This window comes from Nipponia nippon, unplaced genomic scaffold (genome assembly GCF_047370975.1).
Source record: "Nipponia nippon isolate SJK-2023a ecotype South Korea unplaced genomic scaffold, ASM4737097v1 scaffold_5, whole genome shotgun sequence".
NCBI lineage: Eukaryota > Metazoa > Chordata > Aves > Pelecaniformes > Threskiornithidae > Nipponia > Nipponia nippon.
The window spans coordinates 89,372,842-89,397,719 of NW_028262369.1; the positions used below are offsets into that span (position 1 = coordinate 89,372,842).

Here is a 24,878-nt window from a genome sequence, read left to right on the forward strand (position 1 = left end):
TTATTTACTTTTCGGATATATTGAGCAATTTCAGTTAAAAGAAGTGAGAGCAACAGCTGTTTAGTGCCTCCAAAAATTGGACTCCTCCTGCTAGAATGGTTGTTTGACGGTTATCGTCTATGTATTTGTCCAGTATCTCTTCAAAGTCCCGTTTTCAGTCTTTTTTTTTTTTTTTCCTAGACAGGTCTGTCTGCATTGCAGGTGAAACAGGCTGCCTGAGCTTTTACATTTGTATGAGATTCCTGCATTACCAGCCTAATTCCTTAATTACCAGCCTGATTACCTGTAGGTTTTGTTGTTGTTGTAATTCGAACTGTTGATTAGATGTATTATTTGAAAGACGAGATGAGGAGTGGCAGGCTGTTCACGCTTCTGCTCTGTCACAAGGCTTCTGGTTGGCATTGGTCTCCTTTGCCTTTTTTTTCTCTGCCTGGGGCTGTGTCACTCAACATGAGCAACCTCCCCAAAGGGCCACTTAAAGAGGTGGCCAGCTGCCTAATTCCTGCCATCACATCTCCCTGTCTCACTCCTCAGCGCTGTTTAATCTCAGATGCGTGTTCCTTGGCACCGGCACGGTGACTTCGTTGAAATACGTGTTCTCCAGAAGATCTTTATTAAGCAGCTGAGAGATGAATAAGCGTTTTAATAATTTTAATGCAGAATTTATAAAAATTTAGCCATGCTTTAGTCCATGTCAGCATGCCAAAAGCAGATTATTAAAGGGTTTATAGTTTTTGTCAGTGCTTGTATTTCGTTCAGAAGAAATGTACATACAGGTGAGCTAATAAATACGAATTCCCATAGCTATCACATGAGTTTGGGTTTCCAAAGTGAGGCTTCTTAGGACAAAGGCCAAGGGGTGAAGAGGCCCATACAGAGCAAAAAACTTAAACTAAAACTGAATATTTCACACAGAGGCCAGTCTTTGCAGTGCCGTGGGGGATGCTTTTGGGTAGCACATCGATGAGGTATCGGTGTTTCTGGAGATTTGCAAAAACCAGCAGCTATTAGCTGTGGCTGCCTGAATGTAGAGACATCTAAAGACACTACATGATGTCAGGCACCTAAAATCGAATACCTGCGACCAACAGACGGGCATAGAGAAGCGAGACTGAAAATATTCTAACCAAGGTCAATAGGGAAAAGTGGGCATCTCCAAAGAATGTTTCTGCCCTCCTGCACCAGGTACCTAGGGTAGATGAGATATGTAGGGGTGTTCCCTCCCAATCCACTGATTGCAGAGAGGGGAGAGAAAAGATACACATTTTAGATGGCTGAAGTTGCATGAATGGGAGGTGTCATCTGAGTTCGTTTGGAGTCGCAATTGATCTGTGGGGAAGGGAGGGGGAATGATTTGTTCCCCCCTGCCTCCCTCCCCTATTGCATGTAACTCCACGTGTACCTTGTACTTCACTGCATTTGTTAAATATGTATGTATGGGGGAGGGAGTAATTTCTTACATCTGCAGTAAGAAGATCAATTTTCTGGAGCCTGTAAGACCGTAGATGTCCTTTGAAGGAGGAACCAACAGATTTTAAGAGTATTGTAGCCTGGTTGCAAATGAACTTCAGCTCTTTGACGCTGTTCCCTGGTTCCCAGCCTTGGAGCTGCTGCAGGGGGATGCGCAGCCAGAAGCGGATGGCAATTCTGTGCTTGTCTGATACGGCCACACTCACTCACCTGACCATGCATGTGGTCCTCTAACCCTCCTGCTCCCCTTCCACGTTTGTTCTCCTGTCTCAGAAGCTGCTTCACTGACCGCTGGTTTCCTACTCCCTTCTCATCCTGCTAACTTGCTTTTCCTTTGCAACCTGGTGTCTTGCAGTCCTCTTCTTTGCTAGCTGCTCGACAGAGCTCCTCTGATGTCCCAACTGCTGCGGACCTTGTCAGTGCAATAGAAAAGTTGGTCAAAAGTAAGCTGGTAAGTTTAGTGTTGTGAAAACTGTACATGACAGGCCTAATATGACTCTAGGGAGGGGCTTTAAAGTCTCCCTCTTGTTTCTGGTTTCCTTGCTTTTCACCTTCATCTGCTATGCTTTTATTAACCCTATGTGCTCTGCTTCTCAGTAGAGTATCTAATATTTTTGCTCCCCACATGATATGAAGCCTACATCTCACGTTGTCGTGTAGGCTCTGTGCTGCATAGTCAAAAGGTGCTTTTGGTGCGGGCTTTGCAGAGTATGAGCTACTGTACTGTACTCTTTCTGGGGTCTCAGTATTCTTTCCAGTATATTACACAGTGGGATGTTTTGTTTTGTCTTAAAGCTTGTTCTGAGGCACAGGAGTGTTACTACCCAAGATGTCAATTTGTTTAGTATTCTGGCTTCCCTGAAAAGACCCTCTAAAGAGTAGAACTGCTTGAAGTATCACAGCTGTGCTTTAATTTTACACAGATTGATGCATCACTTTTAATCTGCCTTGTCAACTCTATCTGACAGGGAGTGGAATAAGCGATAAAAATGCTCTGGGTTTAATTTGTTGGAAAATTTCAGTATCATGCACTCTCTCTGCATGTCCGATGTTTGCCGGACAAGGAGTAAATCCTGTTTCGTATCTTGGCTTCTCTTAAGTTTTCCCTGAAACAGTTCAGAATGTTAATATAAAAGCTAAACCTTTTTCTACATGTCCCAGGACCTCTAAAATTAGGTAAATGCTTGCTTTGAGCAAGTTTAACTTAATTAACAAGTCAGAATTAAAGCAGGGTTATGATGAGCCTACAAAGGTTCATTTCCTTACGTATACTGGAAGGATGAAGAGAGTGAAAACAAAACAAAAAAGCCCACAGTGATGATTAAATTACTGTAACTCTGTGCAAGCAGCTTTATCTGGCCAATCATTTCAGAGAGTTTTGGTATTTTCTTGGTTTGAGATGTTGGTACATGAAGCTGGTCTGCATTCACAGGGTGCTTGATAAGGAGTAAGTGGTGAAGGAGTTCTTTGAGACATGGGAAACAGAGAAGGACATTCCCAGAAAATTTACTCAGAATAGTTTTATTCCATAGAGGGACTAACAAATTGAAGAGTATTTAATTAATCCAGTTAGATGTATTTTCAGAGGATATTTTATTTTCTCTTCCCCGCCTGCAGGCTGTTAGGTCAATTGCAATTACTTTCTAGGGATTTGGGGGAAACTGTAATTATTGTGGAATGTTACTATGTATCCATCTATTTCTGTTTCATTTTGTGTTTTACTTCACTGCGAAGAATCCCCATTCAGTCTTTGGCAGAGAAACACTGACCACGTGTACACTAACGCTGGTTCTCATTGAGACACCAGGATATTTTAGGTTGTTTTGAAATCATTTGGAAGAGTTTTCTCATCCTGGGGCTACTGGAACATCTTTTTCCACCTTCTGGCAAAAGGACATCTTCTCTGTTTTAATGCTTTTTGGGGAGTGTCTTATATCAACTTAAAACTAGTTTGGTTGTGTTTCACTAAGTCCTGTGGGAAAGTATTGCTGAATACTCTGCTTGGTTTTAGACTGTAGTGTTGACTGCAGAACTGGCTTGAAACAGAAGATAACACTGATGCTGGAGTTCAAGGATAATGTTTATTCTATCGTTCTTTGGGGTTTTTTTAGACCCTTGAAGGAGGATCTTACCGAGGAAGCTTAAAAGATGCCACTGGCTGCTTAAATGAAGGAATGACGCCTTCAACTCCCCCGCGAAACCTTGAGGAGGAACAAAAAGCCAAAGCAATGAGAGGCAGGATGTAAGTTGTCTTGCTGCGTCTTCTTTCTGAAATATGCACCCAAGGAGGACACATAGCTGCACTGAAAGAATGCTCTGTCGTCAGTGAATGAGCACGGAGCTGGGAGTAAAACTGGGTTCTGCTTGCTTCTGTTTTTTCTTAACCTGTGAAAATAATTTATAAAAGCACTTGCACACCCAGGAAGTTCATCGTCACTCTATAAAATGTGCAGCTTTTACCCCAGATAGCAAATAGCTGTTGCTGTAAAAGCCTCTGAACAGCTAGACAAGTATTACTGAGATGTTTGCCTTTGTAATTACTGTGTTGCCAGAGGTGAAATCAGCTCTCAAAGGGGGATGTGTGGTTGACCTTGTTAGCTACCTTCAAGGAAGAGAACAGAGAATCCCACTAGGATTTTTTGAATGAGATAATTTTTTGCCTCAGCTGTTAGCAAAGGAAGGGGCAGAATTCAGATGCATTTGTGGTGGAAACACGCCACTGAAGAGAAAGTTTCATTTGGGAAACCCTCGTGTTCACGGTAATGGGAGAGGAAAGAAATTGTGACAGCTCATGAAAGTTGTTTTTTAAAATTATCTGTACACTCCCATAAATGTAACAGAAATAACACTTGTGCCTTCAAAGCTTATCATGATTAAAGCATTTCTTAAATGCATGGTTGGGCTGAAGGACACAGAGAATTGGGGAAACAGAATCAAGAATTATATGAAAGAGAGCTCAGGTAGCTGTTTTCTTTATACTGCCTCTTAAACTAACAATGGTAAGTGCAATCATCTAATCAAATCATACACTGATGGGAAAAGTAACGGTCCATACAGGTCTCATTCGAGTATGGTAAGGTGAGAGGTGGAAGAAGAGCAGCCCCTTTGGGAGAGATGCCAAGCAGGGAAGGAAACCAAGTCGGGGGAGGACAAGGAGGGAGTTAAGGGTAGACGAGGAAGCAGGAGCAAAGTGTCAGAGGTCTGTGACAGCCATCATTTCCTCCTGCAGTTTGTTGTAGGAAGCCAGAGAAGCAATACAGTGAGGGACCGGATCAACTCCCAGCAGCAGGCAGGGACATAACCCTCCTAGATGTGTTTCTGAATGGGAGAAGTTTTCTACTAGACAGCTGTCAGCCTTCCCGCAGGGAACATCTCTGCCCACGCCTGTCTCCTAAAACCTCCTCAATATTGTGAGTTCTTGGGTTTCTCTGGTAGCAATTCATTAATTAGATAACTGGCAACTAACTGCAGGTTGCAGTTTTAGTGCGGAGACCTTTGCCACTGTAAGTATAGATCCAGGACCGCTTTCTAGCTGCGACGCTTCTGGCGTGGGGACTGGCAGCATGTTACGTGTAATTAGTGGCTGCCTCCGTCCAGATTTCCTAAACGCCAGCACGTTTAGGAGCACCTGCTAGTGGCTTTCAGCACAAGACATCTGTCTCCTCTCCATCTCCTTTGTGTCTGTGTTCTGTATCTCTACGGCTCATTGTGTTAAATTCCATAGCCATATGAGGCAGCTGAGCTCCAAACTTGAGCTATGACCCCCCATTCCCCACAAACCAGCAGTTGAATCCTTGCAGAGCCATGGGCAGTAATTTCCCATGTCTCCGGCAGCACATGCGTGCCAGCAGTTAGCCTTAGTGTTAGGAAACCCCTATTCCGTCAGACTTGATCACTGCGTTTCTGTGAGCAATAAGGCAATAGTCTCATTGAGTAGCATTGTTCAGTACAGATTTAATACAAGATATCCAGATATTCAGACTTATTCAGAAGTGAGGAGGCTCTGTCCTTGTTCCAGTTCATGCCATTTTAAATACAGCGGTGTAGTCAATACCTGCTGGTGACCAGGGCAGGCACTTTCCAAGCAACTGCCTGCCCTTGCTCCATGTTATCGGATGAGGAGGTGAATGAACTTGAATTTTTGGCAGCATGCATCTTAGAAACCTTAAATTTGGGAGTACCTCTAAGATCCTGTGTCAGGTAGGCTTCAGAGAACTAATAGAAAGGGTCAAGGCTGATTTTTCTGCTTGCTGGGAAGAGGGAAGCTGGGGGAACGCTGGTGCCGAGTTTAAGGTAAGCAGTGGAGATGCAGACTCTGGTTCCTAAAAGAAGTGGAAATTTGCAGGTCTAGTCTGTTCACCTGATAGACACCTGGTTGCTGCAGTGATTTTTAATTCAAACCCGCCTGCCTGCATGTGCAGCAACATAAAGTACTACAAGTACCTGCTGCTTCATTTTTAGAGCAGGATTTGGCCAGATGTATCCTTGCAGTAACTCAAACCAAAGGAGTCTGGGTGTGGGAGAGGCAGTGGGCAGATGGGAGAGGTTCTCCCCATCTTTTCAGCAGCTCTCTGTGTTTGTGGGCAGCAATGCAGACAGAAGTGGTGCGGGCCAAAAAGTGACCTCCCAGCATGCCTCCCCACGTGGAGGAGACGTGGCAAGCCTTTTGCAAGGGCACGGTAGGTCAGCCAGCGAGAGGGGACTGTACAGCGTACGCTTGTTCAGGCCACACGCTGCTGCTTTGTAAAAGAGCAGCCTTTCGCCCCGTGCGTGTTTACTACCCAGGCACACAACTTGGCAAGGCACTTGGGAGAGAGCACAAGCATCTGGCGTCGCCGCTGCCAGCCCTGCCTTCCGCCAAGGGGGCTGGATTTCACTCTCAAATGAACAAGAAGCTGTTTGACCCCTTCCTGCCATGTGTCTCAGGTGTCTCCTCCGCTCTGGCTGAGCAAGGGACATGCTGGGAGTGCAGCAGGAGCAGGATTTATTTTCTCAGTAACCTCTCATAACTGAGTCTTTCCTTGAAACACCAATCTACTTTTTTTTTTCCCTCTAGATATTTTCAACCAGACTTTTATCTTAGCACTGTTTGCCCTCAGCCCTATCATTTCAAGTGGGTCAGTCTGCTGATTGATGTGAACAGAGTGATATTAGACATGACAACATTCCTCTATCTTGTTAGCCTTGTTACTGCCGTAGCAAACTTGAGCACAGATGGAGTTTATTTGTCATGTGCCAAATCTATGTATTGGCGTAACTGAGAGGCAAACTGTCTGCAGCAAGCTGTAACTTTTTGAAATTGTCCTCGAAAGAACATTATATGGTTAGTCAGTTTGACTTACAAAGGAGGGGCTTTTTTTAGCTTGCTGTTGTTTGCATGCATCAGGCCTTCATTAGATGACTCTCTGACCCAGGATTATTAGGTCTGAAATCAGTGTAAAGCATTTGACACCCACACAGAGATTACCTCGTCTGAAAGATTAAGCTCTTGGTTATGACGGGAGAGGGGATTTGTTTTCCAAGTGTTTGAAACTTCCAAATTAAATCTTAATCGATGAATCTTGGGCAAAGCCAGAGAGACTGCGGCGAGAATTCCTCTCCTGCTTGCTGCAAAATGGGTCAGGACATGTCTCCATCGTGATCAGGAGGGCTGCACGGGGGGTGGAGGAGAGGAAAGCAGAGGGGTAGTTCAAAGTACCGGCAGCTGGTTGTGCTGCTGCTCTTGCACCATCGTGGGATGGGGGTGGGAGGAGGGGTAGGAGGAAAGAGTGGTTAAGAGAATTGAAACTACTGACCTGAAATGTGACTTTTTTGTCATTTACATTCCACTGAGCTGTGAGTGAGTGAAGAGTGAGTTGTGTTACATGACCTGGAATGACAGCGGGGTAATATGTGGTAAGAGGAACAAACAGTAACATCAAGGAATACGGTCAAATATGTGTGTGCTCTGTTTTAATTTAGGTTTGTCTTAAATGAGCTGGTACAGACTGAAAAAGACTACGTCAAAGACTTGGGAACTGTTGTGGAGGTGAGCTGAAGCAAGTCCTGCTATGCAAAATGTTTTCCCACTAAAAAGCGCCACGCTGAAAAGTGACAACAACAAAAAATACAGCATGAGAAACAAACTGCTTTATTTTGCACTCTGCTTCCATGGTCCCCTTCTCATGTTGACAGAAACAAGAAGAAATGCCTTTGGAAACTATTTTTGTTTCCATCTAACAAATGTTGTATTTTAGGTTTCAACTCCAGTGTGCAAACGTTTTTCTTGGCTACCCTGCTTGTGACAAACTCTTTCTGCTCTAATGCAGCCTTGGGGGCAGTGGTGGAGAATAACTTATGCGCCTACCACCTATTTCATGCATTTCTTGCTGTCATATTGAGTAATGGTAACACATACTGTACTTGAGTTTGTACCTGGACTAAAGTCCTGTGGCTGAGTACCGTTCCAGAAGCTGGGTTTGGATCTCTGCTGAGGTGCATGTGTGGCCCATGGATTATTGTTTTGCAAAAAGACTTGAGGTAAAATAGAGGGCTTTTTTTTTTTTTATTTGCCCCTGTTTTGCAAACATAGTTTTTTAAGCTTCAACGTGTAAAGACCTGGCTGATCCCTAGGGATCACCTGTCAGAGCCAACTCACATGCAGGGTCCAGTTTTTTTCCCAGTAAGAACACAGAACTGGAGGGACCTGATTGAAGTGGGCTATTGGCAATGCTTTTGCCATTCGCTATTCCAAAAAGAATTATCAGCCCATCTAACAGTGATTTTCAACAGCTTCCAAACTTGAAGACCTTTGTGTTATCTTCTGTTTATATCATGCACCACTGGCAAACCTGACAGGGCTGCAGTGCTCCAGAGACTTGTAAAGAAACTCCCAGGAGGTGGAGAAATCCTGTTCATGTAACTCTTTAAACTTACTGCTTGGCTTTGTGCTCCCACAAAACACTCCCAGTGATGAATGGAAGAACTCTGTACAGAGTCTGGCTTCTTCCTCTTACCAGAGAAGCCAAGAGCTTGATAAACTACTTTTGTTTAACTTTTACCTTCTAATTGCACTTGTCACTTCAACGACATCTAATAACAGTTTGTATAAGTATTGTAGATGTTCAGAATAAATCCTTTGAAGTTTTCTTTTAAACGAACTGTGTAATTTAAAGTATCTAGATGGGTTTCTGGTTTTAAATTGTACAAAAGGTACTTTAAGTGTTTTCAGTGTCAAAAAATCCTGCTTCTTTGAAAAAAAAAAAAAAAGAGTGTAATTATGCTCCCCCTTCAAATGAACCCTTTGCTAATCACTGATCATTAATCCTAAAGGGCTTCATGAAGAGGATAGAAGAAAAAGGCGTTTCTGAAGATATGAAAGGGAAAGACAAGATTGTATTTGGCAATATTCACCAGATCTATGACTGGCACAAAGAGTAAGTTTTTGGTTTAGTTCCTTTTTAAGCACCTTTCTAACTGCTTGTCCATAAAGGATTGGGGTATATGGTGTCTGTATGTCTAAGCTGCTTTTAATTGACCATCAGCAGGTCATTCAGGGCTGAACTTCCAAAGGACCTTGCCTCACTTTACATGGTCTCTGTTGGTTTGTAAGTGCTGCTTAATAACTTCACAAATCATGGCTACCTTGAATCCTGAGAACATGTTCTAATTCATGTGCTTTTAGCCACAGTTTCACGATACACTAGATCCTGATATAGGCCTTTGTCTATCCAGCCAAAAACGGCACAACTGCATGATGCAAAGCATCGGTCTTACATAAAATAATTTTTCCCAGTGAAAAAAACTTTGGTGGGCTATAGCTTTGCACTGCCTGGCTTCATGGGAGAGTGTTTGTCATGCTGTCTCGAATCACAGATACAGCTTTTTGCTGGCTCAAACACCATGTCAGGAGTGCTGGTCAGTGTGACAGAAATGTCGAACACAAGAGAGTCCTCTCCGTGTCCGTACTGTGCTGCCAATGGCTCTGCCGCTCCTTGCCGGGGAGCCACAAGAGGCTCAACAGGAGATACCACTGTGGTCCATCCACAGCTCCTGAGCTACTGCTCATAAGCACTCCCATCATGGCTCCCAGAGGGTTGCTGCTTGTGGGGTACTTGCTGGATCCTCAGAAAAGCTACTGAGGCTGCCGTAATTGTGCTTCTTGGGTCACAGCTGTAGGCTCAATTCCTCTCACTGATGAGCAGTAGCAATGCTGGGAAGTCATGGTTTCCTTCCTATGTCTTGTGGTTCTCAGCAACATGAACATCTTCACATGCAGCTGATAGGATCATGAAGGCTGACCATACCACTAATATTTGGCTAGTAGGGTGATAAAACACAAATACCTTCAAGATCCGTCTCACCTGAAAGCTCTCACATGCTTTGGCCCAGTGTCCTGGTTTCAGCTGGGATAGAGTTAATTTTCTTCCTAGTAGCTGGCATAGTGCTGTGTTTTGGATTTAGGATGAGAACAATGTTGATAACACACTGATGTTTTAGTTGTTGCTCAGTAGTGCTTACACTAGGCAAGGACTTTTTCAGCTTCCCATGCTCTGCCAAGTGCACGAGAAGCTGGGAGGGGGCACAGCCAGGACAGCTGGCCCAGACTGGCCAAAGGGCTATGCCATACCGTATGGTGTCATGCTCAGTATAGAAACTGGAGGAGTTGGCTGAGGGACAGCGATCGCTGCTCGGGGACGGGTTGGGTGTTGGTCGGCAGGTGGTGAGCAGTTGCATCACTTGTTTTTCCTGGGTTTTGTTTCTTTCTCACTCTCTTGTTGTTTTCCTTGTCATTACATCATCATCATCATCATTATTATTATTATTGTTGTTGTTGTTGTATTTTATTTCAATTATTAAACTGTTCTTATCTCAACCCATGAGTTTTCTCACTTTTGCTCTTCAGATTCTCTCCCCCATCCCACCGGGGGGGGAGTGTGAGCGAGTGGCTGTGTGGTGCTTGGTTGCCCATTGGGGCTAAACCATGACACCTAGTTGATGCTTTTGACTCTGAGTTAGGCCCTCTGTTCCTTGGAAATCTTACTCATACAAGTAGCTTTTGAAACGCTGCTGGAAACACAAGGCTTATTTCAAACCCTGGGCTATTTCCAGTGTAACTTTGTGAACAGCAATGTCTTGCTTATGGACAGTATGGTCATCATTTCAACTCTGCCACTCAGAAATACTCTACAGCTCCAGCTAACTAGAATTTGAGCATGCATGCACAGACTTGAGCAATGGACATGGGGCTGGATCTTCCTTCAGCTCTGGACATTTCCCTCCCCCAGGAAACAGTGTCCTTCCCATCATGTGTCCCTCAGGTGCTTATCTCACGGCCTGGGCCCGTCCTTATGTTCTGACAGATGCCCTTGTGAGCACAAAACAAAAAATGTCAGAAAAAGCTTCACCATATATTAAGTTGATACCAGCAATGGAGTGTTTTTACCAGTGCCATTCATTGTTTAAGTGTGACGATAGGAGTTTTCTGTAACGCATAGGGAGGGATTCCCTATTTTTAGTTCTGCATATCTGGGTCAAGAAGTCTATTTAAATGCAGATGAATTTAACATTTATAGAGGACTGAGTTATGGAAGCAGTTGTATCTGATGGTAGCGACACCGATGGTAGCGACAGTTGGGACAGCTGTCCAATGTGCAACTTTTTTTGAGGTTCTGGGATTTCTTGGGACCAGACCATTGCAGGCATGTCCTCTCACCAAATCTGGCCACTGTAGCAAATCCATGCAGGCATTTGAGACAGAAGTCCTGCAGTGAAAAAGAGGAGGATCACGGAAAGGAAGATTGTCAGGATTTGCCTACCAGTGAGAAAAATCTACCAGTATTTCTAAAGCTTAGTTTAGCTGATTTTACCTCACTTTTCAGCATTCCAGTATGTTCTTGGTAAGAGCATTCAAGCTAGAATGAATGACCTCCTGCTGCATGTCAAGATAGAGACGGTGTGTATGAATTACTATTACCATTATGAATTACAGTGTATTACTAACTGTAATATACTGAAAAACAGAACATACCAGAATTCCATCAGCAAAAATGTGTTGATTCGTTTATACAAGTGGAAACTTCTGCATCTCTTTCATGTTGACCAGTACTCCAAATCTGCTCCTGCAATCGAGAACTCCTGGTAAAGCTTCAGCTGAGTTTTCATAAGCGTTTTGGCATATGGAAAATTTTTACTTTGGGAGTTCTCAGTGAAGGAAAGCAGCTCTTGCAATTAGATAGTAATTGGAACTTTTAAAAAACTGAAAGCACTGTAATAGTAAAGAAGAGCAGATAGTTTGCAAGACAAGACCTCCATATTTCACAGCTCTCTTCTAATCTTTTAGAAATCGCACCATTAAGGGCTGAAGCCAAGCTTCCCTTTTCATTTATTATTGAATACAATAGCTAAAATTGCACTGATATATCTGAAGGATGACTAGTTTGCTGCTGGGATGACCTAAAGAAGTATTCTGAAATGTTGATATCCTTCCTTTCAGCTTTTTCCTGGCTGAACTGGAAAAATGTCTTCAAGAACCTGACCGTTTAGCACAGCTTTTTATTAAGCATGTAAGTTTTATTTTGTTACCTATCTCTAGTATAATTGTTATTTAGGGTGTGATGACTCCTTTCCAAAAACATGTTTTTATTGACTTGATACTTTTACATGTCTAAACTTAATGTAAACATAAAGTAGCCCTATAGTTACACATCTTCAGTGAGCAGCTGGATTGAACTAAAGCATTAATCATTGCCTTCTTGCAGACTTCTTATTTTGGGGGCAAAATTGATGTGGCCAAGGACATCTGCCAAAATATAATTATGGCAGGTAATATAATTATTGCCAACTGCTACGATTGACATGTTTGTGTGATACTAGCCAGAGCACAACTCTATAGCAAATTTCAGGCCTACCAGTGTGGGGACAACATCTATAACTGGCTGCCCCCATGGAAACCTCCCCCTGCCTGAAGTGCAGAAGTGGAGACCAGAACCAGTTGTCAATTTACTTTCCTACTTCAGCAAACTAAATCTTTGATTAAACAAAAAAATAAGGAAGACCACGCAGAACATCTTAGCAACTCTCTGCCAGCTTTTAATAGCAGAACAGAATGGTAGCCAGTATCTCACCAGGCTGCTGTGCCTCTTGCTTTCACAGGAGCGGCGATTACACATGTACGTGGTATATTGCCAAAACAAGCCACGATCTGAATATATAGTAGCTGAGTATGAGGCATACTTTGAGGTAAGCATTGCTTATTAGACATTACTGCTGCTTATGGCTGTGAGTCCTAGTCAAGTAGACTATTCTGTGACCTGTGGGGTTTATCTAAAACAAACTCCAGAAGATTTTGAGACTGCACGTGCTGCTAAAGTCTCTGCTATGGGGAAAAATTGTATTATTTCATTTATTTCCAGTTCTGATGGTGTTAATTTCTAATAAATATTTCATCCAGTACTGACTGTCTGTGGCCCTCAGAGTGCCACAACTGCATTTATTTCTGTCCAAAATAAAATGAGACTTCTTAATCTGTAGTCTACAAATAGGGGAGGAGGTAAAAGTCGTTGGAGCTGGGTGGTGCCCAGATAAATTCCCAATAAGTTTGTCTGTTTCAAGAAATCTTTGGGACTAGCCACATTTAGATATTAATGTCAAAAAGCTTGTTTAACAAGGGAAAGATGTTTCATTTCACCCAAGGGCATGAGGCATGCTCTGCAGGACTTGTTTGTGAGCTAATCCCCACTGCAGTGGAAAGAGCGGTCGCCAGACCTTGCAGCCCTGCTCGGTCAGCTCAAAGGGGGAAGGGATCTTGTGCTTTCCAGCATCTTCCAGCTCGGTCATGACTTTTGCGCAGTCCTTGCCTAAATAGGATATGCCAGATTTTTAAATCCTCTAAAATTCCCTCTTGCAAACAAAAGATTAAGAACAGACCAACTTTCTGTGGAAATAAGTCTCTGCTGAGACATTTTATCATGTTCTCCGTCTTACTCTGTGATTGTTTGCAATTGTTTTTAATCCTCAATTTTTAGGAGGTTCAACAGGAAATCAGCCAACGGCTAACCATCAGTGACTTTCTGATCAAACCCATTCAAAGAATAACTAAATATCAGCTTCTTCTCAAGGTGAGTGGAAAGATACAGTTGGGACTAAACTATAGTCTGCATCTTGCATTAGATGCTGTTATTTTAAATCAGCCTTAGTTTTAACTGAGGAATAACTTCATCAGCTTAAGAGGAAAGAGGAGTCTCCTTAAACATAGGCATACAATGACAGAGTCCCATGGAAAATGGCCAGAGAGCAGGAGGGCCGCATCTGTGGGAGCAGTTTGCAATTTAGGATAATAAAAAGATTTTTTTATTATTTGCTATTTGAATTTTTTTATAGAAGAGTAAACTTCAAATAGGAATTTTCTTCCTCTGAAGTTTCAGAGCAAACTTTCATTCAATTTTTTTAAATTGCAATACAGACGCACACGTGTCCTTGCCCGTGGCGGAGGGGTGGAACCAGATGATCTTTAAGGTCCCTTCCAACCCAAACCATTCTATGATTCTATGAAGAGTGTTAATAAAGCCTGTCTTTGGTGCTGAATGGCATGCTTCTAATAAATACTACAGCCTTCATTTCTGAATATCTCTCTTCAAATTAGCATAAGAAACTTATTTCCAGAATATTCTGATGTCTTAAAATCTGGGGAGCCCACCGCAGTTTTTTTCCCCAAGGAGTCTGATCACTCTGGCTTCTGCTGACTTTATCCACAATGCCAATTACTCAGCATGAAAATTCATCCCTACAGGTCGCAAGCTAATATCTAAAATGAGGCGTGTCTGAACCCTACCCTGTAATCTCCAGCAGTACCAGGGCTCTGGGCTGGTTTCCTCTCTTTTTTGAACCAGTCTCAAGCAGGCTGCCATCAGCCCACAATTTGGTAATTGCACACCAGCAAAGAGACAGCAGCGCGTTCCCCAAAATGCCAAAAGGAAAAGAAAAATCTTAAGTGTGTGTGGTCTCGCGGCTTAAGACAGGGAGCAAGTAAGGAATTTCCAAGGGCTAATAGCAGCTTTGTCTTTTTTCTGTGATGTTTTCGGCAACGATCCACACCCCTTTTCCATATCTATGAAGTGGTTATAACGTTCAGCAACCTCTGAAGATGAATTTATTAATATTAGCAAGTTCCTTCTCAGAAAATCACATGCTGACTATCCTTTTTCTTTTTCAAACGGGCATCTTTTGTTTTCTCTTTCTGAAGTGCCTTAATGCAAACCTTTCTGCTTTCTCCAGGACTTCCTGAGGTACAGTGAAAAAGCTGGTCTGGAGTGCTCCGATATAGAGGTACGTTTTCATGTCCTAGACAATAGTGCTATGTTATCTAATGGCATTTGATACGGAGGAATGAAAACCCCAGTATTCCTTTGACAATAGTTGAAGATCCCACTGGTGTTCTAAATGTGATATTTCTTTCTAGCTTAAGTCAGAAGTAAAAGATGAAGGCGCAATCCTGCATTGTAGGTTCACCGTCCTCTTTTAGACATTACTGTACATCTTCAGAGCATGAGGGCCTCGCCATGAATAACTGCTAGCAGTGATCACGCTATTGAAGTTCATTTTTTGACACTTTGCTTTTAGGAACCCTATGATTCTCTTGTAACAGTACAACATCCTTTTTCCTTAACAGAAAGCAGTTGAATTAATGTGCCTTGTACCGAAACGTTGCAATGATATGATGAACCTGGGTCGCCTCCAAGGCTTTGAGGTATGCATTTGCATTCTGCTTATAATAACAACCAGGCAAGGAAAAGTATTTTATCTTTCTATGATTGTCTATACAATCTGCCCTACTCCAGGCTGTTTATCTAGTGCTTGTTCTTCTCTAGCACTGAGCTGCATGCTTTGGTGAGGTTTCAAAGGTGGGGTTGCTATACCCGTCACTCTAAAATTGTGACAATCTATTGTCTTTTCAAAATGTGAGGTCTGTAAAAGCTTCTGCAACCTTGAATTAGACTTCTTGTCTCTATTGCCAGAGCAAAATACATGGTGAACCAGCCTGCTCTGCCTCTTATTAAGGTCACCTAGCATTAACGTGTTAACAGCTCCCTCTGAGTTTGGCAACATCCAGGAGGGGACTTGTGAGTTGTAACCCCACAGGTTACAGCTTGTGGTTTGTAACTAAGCCAGCGTAGACTTTGGCAGTCCTGGTGAGATGTCTTATCTCCAAAATTAAGTCAAGTTTGTCTTACCGTCCTATGCATTGTAGCGTTCCTGCAGACAGGTAGGTCCTGTTTTTTTGCACCTTCAGAGGTGTTGTGTCATTGACTACTGGCTTAGGGGGTGATGAAGAGCTCAGGACTAGAGGGAATCCAAGGCACTACAGTAACAAACTACATAATGGAACAGTGTCTGAAATGAAGTATACAAAACAGTCTACTTGAGACCTCTTGCTTTTGGTTTTATATGCACAACCAGTGGCAATAAAACCAAAGAAAACCTATGTTATTTTCCTTAAACTGAGTTCTTGATACAAGATTGCTGCTTTGATAACTTAGAGGGGATGTGTCTCACATGAATTCAGTGCTGCTTGGAAAACTTCGACTGCACAAAGCATAGCAGATCATCTTGTGGGATCATGGTGGGTCAGGGTTTGTAACGTTGGTGCCTTGTCTGCTTCTCAGGGCAAGCTGACAGCTCAAGGCAAGCTGCTGCAGCAGGACACCTTCTACGTGACAGAGCAGGATTCTGGAGTTCAGTCTCGACCGAAGGAGCGTAGGGTGTTTCTCTTTGAGCAAATAGTTATCTTCAGCGAACTCCTTAGAAAAGGATCTTTAACGCCAGGCTACATGTTCAAGAAAAGCATAAAGGTAAGAAATAGAGAGGGAGAGGCATATTCTGCTTGATGGTCACGTAAGGAAATCTTACCAGTTTTCTATACTGTGAGACTGGTCCATGCTGTCCTGGGTGGCCAACAATTTTCAGAAAACACTTGCATTTACCTTTCAGTGGATCAGAAGCCATTTAAGACCGTCTCTAAAGAAACCTCTGGGTGTCCAAATTTACTGGGTAGTTTTTACAAGGAACACAGCCAGGGCAGGTCCTCTGTCATTCATAGCTCTGAGTTAGCAAAATTGCCACAAAGCCTACAGTAGCCAAAGGAAGTATACAATAGTTGCTTTTAAGCATGATCCTAAAAGGTAGGGGAAGGTGTAGTATCCAAAACAGTCATCTTAGGCCAAACTGTAAGTCAGTATTAAGCCTCTGTGTGACATTACTGGAAATATTCTCCCTAATGGGGGGAGGGCTCTTAGTACAAATGTGAATGTTGCAAGAAGACAGAACTACTTCAAAACCAAACAAAACCACACACAGTTCTAAAAATGCAGCTATGAGGAATTATAAAACCAGCTAAATTATAAAGAAAGTTTTAAGAAATTAATTTTGGTTTTAAATAATCTTTCCAGATTATGGGGCTGGAACTAAAAGTAAAAACTGAAAGTAACCAGGGAAAATACTTATTTGTTTATTTGTTTGTTTAAGGGCTTTTATGCTTGTTTAACAAATGCAAAGTTAACCTCTGAAATGGTAAGTGAAGATGAATGAATGCTACACCTCTCCTGGTAGAACAGCCTTTGCTGTGCCTGCAGAAAGAGCAAAGTCACTGGTTCATTTGAATGTCTTGATCATTCAAAGCTGAGAAACCAGTCTGGGATTCATTTCCTTTTCAAAGATACAGGTTAATAAGAGATGTGGAAGAATGCATTGTGTTTGCTTTAAATTTTAAATGGTACATTAATATGAAATAGAAGAGAATGATATCAGGTGAAATAATGCATATTAACCATATATAACTGAACAAATCTATGATAAACAGCATATTTACTGAAATGAAGACATCTTCTTGGCTGACAGAAACTGCAGCATTTACCGAAAAGCCTATATCCATTTACAAATCAGTGTATTTCATAGTTTCCAACCAAATAATAAGCTACAAAGGAAAAACCTAAAGTGTACAAATAAACAATCGTCTTGATTTAGATGATTAGCTTTAATTTTATCTTATTGCTGATTTAAATCATTATTAAAGTTGGAGATGGAAATAACATGAATCATTTTTACTTCAGTTTATTGTATGTATAACAATGAGGCTTTTATCTGCAGAAAACAATTCCTGAATTGTATATTGTAGATAAAGAGAGAAAAATAAATCTCTCCTAATGTCAATAAAATTAGCTTGCCTCAAGGGTATGAGTTGCTTTTCTAGTTAAACAGCCTATGAAAGTAATGCTGTTCCCACTGCCTGAGTTTAAAATTTTTGTGTGATAATTTTCCAGTCCCTCTTTTCTTCCATTTGGCAAACAGCTTGTTCTCCTGTTGAGTGCCTACAGCAACTGTGGGATCCCCCGTGGCTCCATGTGCATCTCCCGCACAGCAGCATGGAGTCCGTGTGCCGGCAGCTCTCACACCCTGCCTCCCAGCCCCTCCTTCAGCTTACGGCTGCTTTTGCATTTCTCCAGTGCTTTCCCACAGAGATGAGCTGTGGCCCACAGTGGAGCAGGACCATTCCATGTAGCAGGTTCCCTATTCCCCGCCTCTCTGTGCCACGGGTGTCCTCACCTTGCAATGAGCACCTCAACCTGAGCTGGGTGATTCCCTGGAGAGAGGCACTTTGTCCAAAGGTGTCACGTAAACAGGCTGCTTCGTCACCTGTCTTTCATAACCCTGCCCCAAAAGTGGGCATCCAGAAATTGCATCTGGTCTGAGTTCATGAGCCAGAGTTTGAGGAGGCTTTACACTGTCAGCTAGGACCAAGTTTCTTTGACCTTGGTTCGAGTGCTGACAAGATCCTGCTGGGCAGGCTGAAGCCACCTTCACAGCAGTTATCAGGACTGACTAGCCATCTTTGGCTAGCTTTGATGCCATATGCAGTCATGGTTGTCCAGTTCTCCGGGAGACACTCCCTGAGAGATGTAGGCTCTTTCTCTGCTGGTCACATCCTGCCACACAGCAGAAGGACCTAGCCAGCACCAGGGATCCCATTTCTTTCCTCTGTTGAGCACTGGGGTCTCTCTGTTAGAGTAAGAAGTGCATATGGTTTCAAATGTAGCCATTCTGGTCTGTCAGGGAGATGAGGCTCCCAAATATTGTTCTCCAAGGTCTGTCACACTCAAACTATGACAGAAGCTTCATCATGATGTCCTACATTAGTGAAGAACCCTTCTTTATGCAGTGAGGTAGTTAGTGTTCAGAAATTGCACATCCCTTCTTGGATACTTCTCAGTTAGATACCTTTCAGACTCTCAAAATACCTAAGTGAGTAGCCTTGGCAAATGCACCTCCCTGAAACACAAATAGGAGGTTAGGGACTCTGACCTACAAATCTTTTTCCTGGAGTTATACCAGGATTTACTTGCTTGCTTTGGCTATCAACCAGAGGAGCAAGAGCTCAGAACAAGAGGAAGAGCACTGTCCAGGCTCACTGTCTGTCCCTTTCCTTATCCCCACGTCAGAGGAATTCCTGCCTGTCCCTCTAACTTCACAGGGACCCCCAGAAGAGAAGGAAGAGGCTCCTTCCATCTTGCAGTTTGAATGCTAGACAGTATTCAGATGTGGAGTGGTGTCTCCATACCTTGACAGATATTCAGAGCAATTGGAGACAGACTTCTTCTAGAGGGACATTACTGCCTTAGTCTTCGGAGACATGAAGACTCTCTCTCTTTCTTTGAAAGGCTATGCCAACCTATTCTTGTTTACTATCCTGAATATAAGTAGCTCAGGAAAAGTTAAAGTTATGGGTACACTTAAACAGAAGCCTCACAAGGGCAGGACAGCAGCCAAAATTGCCATCCATGAGATTTCCAGGAAGGCTATCTGTGACTACAGTGAAGTGAAGTGATTGTGCACAGATGACAGTGTAATCTGCTATAAGTAAGAAGATCTGTTGGAGCATCAGGGGAGACTTGCTCTTTTATTGGGTATATCCCTGTGCACAGTCCATTCCAGTTTTAAAATGCTCTAATGACTGAGACTTTCTTTCCTGTGGAGGATAAGAAATGTAAACACTTATTTAAACTGGAGGAATGATAGACTTTTATTAATACCTTAATAGGAATATTTTAACTCTATTTACGGATTACAGTAAATTTTTAGCACGTCAGTTAGGTCTATGTTACCTTAAAATAGAAGTTGTAATTCAAGACAAGGCAGGCAGATGCCTGGTACATCTGTCAGAGCTTTATTAAGCATCATATTTAAGCTTAAGATTTATCTGCCTACATCTAGATGAGGCAAATTCTTCTGATTGTGATCTGACGGTCTGTTATTGGACTCAATTATTTTCAGGAACTTTTCACAACAATTCCATTCTGATTCTTGAGTAATGTTAACTCACACTCCATGTAACACATGCTTACCTTGGCTTGTTTCAGATGAACTACCTTATTATTGAAGAAAATGTGGACAACGATCCCTGCAAGTTTGCTCTAATGAGCCGGGAAACATCAGAGAGAGTCATTTTACAGGCAGCTAATCCAGAAATTCAACAAGCTTGGGTACAGGACATCAACCAGGTCCTGGACACACAAAGAGATTTCCTAAATGGTATGTACATGGTCTTTGCTGTTTCCCAAACTGTGACACTAAATGGGGTTTAGAATCTTTGTGTCTTTGTTCCCTCTACGAGAAAAACATTCAGCAACTTCTTTTCATAAAGAAAATCACAAGGAGAAAACTAGAGCCCAGTCTGCCTGTCATTAAGCACTAGGTCAAGTGGTATCCACAGAGTACATGGGAAAGAGTCCTCATAATTTACAGCTGGTCTTTGAAAAGAGGCCACCTCAGTGCCACCATACAGAGGTCTCTGTCCTGCACACCAGGTCTGCCTGGTGGGAAGATGAAGGATGGGAGAAGGGCCAGGCAAGCCTGATCTGAACTGCTGTGTGGCCCTGGAGCCCACCCTGAGAAGCTTCTGGAGCCTCATCTTGCATTAAAGACTGCAGATCATTCCAGCCCGGCTCCATAGCAGCGTCTCATGGACTGTTTTTGGCAGCCTATGGGTTCCTTGCTTAAATAGGTGGTGGGTCTCTGAGCAGTTGCCCTGCATATACCAGTCAGGTTCATGTTCAGGTCTCAAGTCCCTCTTGTCAGTGACATGCCTTTGGTGGTACTTTTGTGCAAGATCCTTTAAAAATGCTGGGGTTTGTAGGGCTGTAATGCCTGGTGCTTTCAATTCTACCAGGGATTTTAAATCTCATCCTTTCCCAAGACCATGTTGAAGCCAGGTTGTCATTGTATCTGCACAGTATCTGCCACTTAGTCAGAGCAAGGCATACCCCCAGGAACCTCCTATTCAACGTCACCGTGTGCTACAGGCTGAGGACATGAGGTGAGACAGAAGCTGCCTCACCATCCACCCCCTTACAGGTCCAAACTCTGTGGGGCGGCAGCTGCTTTCAACAAAAAATGAAAGAAAGGGCAAGGAAACATCTGGGCTTGTTTCTCCTAGGAACCATGGGAGCCATGCGTGAACAGAGGCCTTTCCAAAACGTCAGCTTTCCTTAGGAGTAGATTTGGGGTGGTTTGAATTAATATTTCAAATTGAAGCTGTGTTTCTAAAAAGAAAAACAAACCCCACACATGATCAACAAAAGCATGGATTTTGAAAATAGAGAGGAATAAAATTCAGTTAATAATTTTAGCTTGTTCTTGCTCATGATTGGTGAGGGAAAGAGGGAGAACCAGGACTAGAGGAAAAATTTAAAAATAGTATCTCTTTGTTTGTTTGTTTGTAAGCAGCAAAGTGGGAATCATTACTTTGGAAGCTTCCAAAATTGTTTTGTACTACTCATTTCAAAACAGCTTTTCTTTTTAATTTAGCTTATATTAGAAAAGAGTTCTATATTTAAAAACTTAATACATATTCAATAGGGAATCTTATTGGCTTGAGTCAAAATGTTTTGGCTTGGCACAATCTGTTAGCTTCTTTGATTTCGGGTTTTGGTGTTCTGTTTTGTGGATTTTTTGTTGCAAAATCTGAAGAGGCTCTTTCAGTTCACATCAAAACAAAAGTTGCCTTTTTTTCAACGTCGAGATTTTGTAGTCCTTTTAGAATTTTAATTTAGCTTAGTTTTACTTTTCAAAAGTTAACTGGGAAAAGGTTACAGGCAAAAGCTGTTTGTGACAGTTGAAAAACTATGGCTGAGCTGAGAAGGGAAATTGCGTTTCACCCGTGATTCCAAAACTTGATACTGGATTTTCGTGACTTGGAATTGAAAGGGCCTCATACAACCACTGTAAAATGATTTCTTAAAGAGTTTGGTGAGATGAGCAGTCTGAGTTCTCTGGTTTTACCAGTTGGCACCAAAACTTGCCGGTTTTGTGTCGGTGCAGTTGGCTTTGAATGAGGGCTTATTGGAATAAAAATAAGTTTCAGTAATGGTTAGCTACAGAAATTTTTTTAGACTTTGTAAGAACTCCACAGACACTACTGTAGGGGTTTTCTGTCCCTTCCACATCTTTCTTTCTTATTGTTTTATTTTTTATATATTCCCTCCTATCCTCCCAGGACTTACTGCCCTGTCAGCCCCTTTTTCTACTGACGCATCTTCATAGCCCCTATTTAGCCTGTCTTCTGTGAGGCCAGCAAGGAATTTGGTAGGTTAGGAACATAATCGTCCATATCTCTAAAGCTAGAAGTAAAAATAGATTTATATTAAAACACAGGCTTAAGGATTTACTTTAAACCTATAAATAAGATCCAAGAAAATGATATTGTATCCAGTAGAGCCTGTCCAGTCCAGAACAATTTAAGTGGCTTTTAGGATGTAATCTTATTGAGGCTGACTAATCTTTAAATACATTCTTTAGCTTTGCGTTTCATTAAAGCGGATGTTTTCTGTCTTTAAAATCATATTAAATCCACACTGAGCCAATGCTGCGTAAACTTAATAACAAAATATTCCCTGTGAGTTCTTGCCCAAGCTGTCTCTGATTTTCTGTCTTCAGTAGAGAAGCCCTAAACAGTACGGGGCTACGTACAAAGCATAGTATTTGCAGCCACAGTTCATAAGCGGAAAACTTGATGCAATTACATTGTAGTATTCAAGCTTTTCATGTTTTTCCTCAGAAAAGCAAAAGCTGCTAAGCTTGAGAAACAGACTGTGCACCAAATGATTGGCTACAGTGACTGTTCTTTCATTGTGCTTTAAGAAGCAAGCTGTAAAGAAAATATGTCACTGATGGATATATTTCATAAGGAAAATGCCATTGATCTGTACCTTTTTTTTTAATCATGTTTTGTGAGGGTTTTTGAGAGAGAGAGAGCACGCAAGTACGTGGACACTGATTTTTGCCAGAAGCCCTAAGAATACTAACAGCTGTTGAACAGGAGGCTGGAAGCCAGGCATCACTGTGATAGTTAAGGGTGGAATTAGTAGTCACAAGTGGACACTCAACTAAATACCCTTTAAAAGCACTGAGTAGGATAGATTGTTTTGAGATAGATTGATAAGTATTCATTCGGGTCTTACTGTTAAAGACCTTGCAGCCTAATCTACTGTAAATAGTAGAAAAATGTCACCATCACTGTTAAAAAATCACTGTCAAAGTCTCCCCAACCTTCCTTCTCCTCAATGGCTGATCTGCAGCAGGACTAAACCATTTTCAGCTGCAGCCGAGGTAAGCAAGTGGAACTGGTAGTCACTGTGGCGTAAATATGAATCACTTCTGTGACAAGGGCCACTGCGTAAGTTTTGGAGCCAAGTAATCTTCCAGATTGCTCCAGGTCTACGTTTGTGTCCTTTTGAAGAAAATGGTGATCTGGCATCCTCCTTGATATTTTTTTTTTTTTTAATATCTTGTTCTTTAGTATTAAGTGATTTCTTGTTGGAGTAGTCCTGCCTTTCTCAGGAAGGCAAATGCTAGAGAGTATGCTGTGTGGTGCTTAGCCTTTGTTTTTCTTTCCTTTTCCTCTTGTTGGGAAAGACATTCCTTCTGTTGTGGTTCCCTGGTTGGGCTGATGCTGTGACATTATGTCCTCCGTCTGCCTGTTGCTAGACTAGTCTCTCTGCATTCCAGTAGGTCTAGTCTGGTGCATGTACACACTATTAACTGACTATAAATCATCCATTAAAGCCACATGACGTGCAAAAACCCAACCCATAGGTCTGGGGATGGTAGTCTGAACCTAGCAAATCTGTTCCTTTCCCATTCACTGTGGGTCCCAGCCCTGATCCCTTCTCCTCCAAACATAACAAATTCTTTATTTCTTTACCATCTGGCAGTTTTATCCTTCCTTTTCCCAGTGCAAACTCCCTCCATGACTATGAAATAAACACTCTCATGAGCAGACTTTTTTTTAAGGCTTATGAAGCTGTTTAATGTTGCTTGTGGATATTTTCTGGAGAGGTCTGGACTGCTGGGATTAATGTCTTCATGCCATCTATACTTTCTCACTTACTGGTCATTTCCAGTGGTTTTCTCGAACCAAAGTAGTTAATATAGAAAGCACATAGAGGGCCAAGTTGCAGTGCATCATGTCTGAAGAGTATTTAGTAGTCACACTCTCTTGGGAATACGCAAATGAGACTTACGGGTCTTGACCTGTGTTTTCTGATGATAGCAAAATTCACTGTAAATGAGCTGTGCATCTCTTATTCAGGCTTTCATTTATTTTGACTACAGGAGGCAATTAATTTGTGCAATTTCAAAGAAAATTAATGCAATTATGTATGCTATGTATGGCAAACATTTTAGCCCACTGTGTTGGTTAGAGAAGCTGTTCTTCGCAGTAGCACGGAGTGCTGTGTTTGGTTCACACGCAGTACAACGTAAAATGCTCGTGTCCTGTCTAGCCATGAATGCCCTGTGTGCTTCCATGGGTGGCATCTCCTGGTCCTGTTTGGTTTGCAGCTTATGTGTCTGTTCCGATTGAATCACCCCACACACTCTCTGCAGCCCTTTGCAACGTCATTGAAAGCATATGGCTAATTCTTGTCCTCTTTTGCAGCGCTACAGTCTCCCATAGAGTACCAACGCAAAGAAAGTAGCTCAGCAGTGCTGAGGCCCCAGACCGGTAGGGTCCCTCAGCCCAACAGCAGACCCTATTCTTCTGTTCCAGTAGGGTCTGAGAAGCCTTTGAAGGCTACAAGCCGTAACCCATCTCTCCCACCCCTGAAGATATCTACCTCCAATGGCAGCACAGGGTATGAACACTCACAGCCTGGAGACAAGTATGAACAAAGCAAGGTACTGAGCTCATCTGATAAAACATGATCTCATAGCCCATTTCTTATACCGTAGATGATCCGTGAAGTTAGCTTTAATTGTCAGCTAACCAGGTCAACAGGAATCAACATACTGAAGCAATGGTGTAAAATGTGATTTGGGATTAAACAGAGACTGTGAAAGCTCTGGCATCCAGACGGGTGGCACTTCAGCTGGGAAATGGA

At 42.4% G+C, this 24,878-nt stretch overlaps 1 protein-coding gene across 14 annotated transcripts in view; it reads left to right on the forward strand.

The window, feature by feature from the left end:
- The window catches only part of KALRN (kalirin RhoGEF kinase), a 532,514-nt gene that overhangs the window by 473,370 nt on the left and 34,266 nt on the right, over positions 1 to 24,878 (forward strand). For 8 of the 14 annotated variants that reach the window (XM_087734558.1, XM_087734559.1, XM_087734561.1 and 5 more), the window contains 12 exons: positions 1,826 to 1,921; positions 3,582 to 3,712; positions 7,432 to 7,498; positions 8,782 to 8,885; positions 11,945 to 12,014; positions 12,604 to 12,690; positions 13,476 to 13,568; positions 14,725 to 14,775; positions 15,119 to 15,196; positions 16,113 to 16,298; positions 19,860 to 20,031; positions 24,437 to 24,675. In XM_087734558.1, the coding sequence (XP_087590684.1) occupies positions 1,826 to 1,921; positions 3,582 to 3,712; positions 7,432 to 7,498; positions 8,782 to 8,885; positions 11,945 to 12,014; positions 12,604 to 12,690; positions 13,476 to 13,568; positions 14,725 to 14,775; positions 15,119 to 15,196; positions 16,113 to 16,298; positions 19,860 to 20,031; positions 24,437 to 24,675 (1,374 nt within the window). The remainder of the gene's footprint in view (positions 1 to 1,825; positions 1,922 to 3,581; positions 3,713 to 7,431; positions 7,499 to 8,781; positions 8,886 to 11,944; positions 12,015 to 12,603; positions 12,691 to 13,475; positions 13,569 to 14,724; positions 14,776 to 15,118; positions 15,197 to 16,112; positions 16,299 to 19,859; positions 20,032 to 24,436; positions 24,676 to 24,878) is intronic. The other 6 variants (XM_087734565.1, XM_087734566.1, XM_087734568.1 and 3 more) reach the window with 2 other exon arrangements.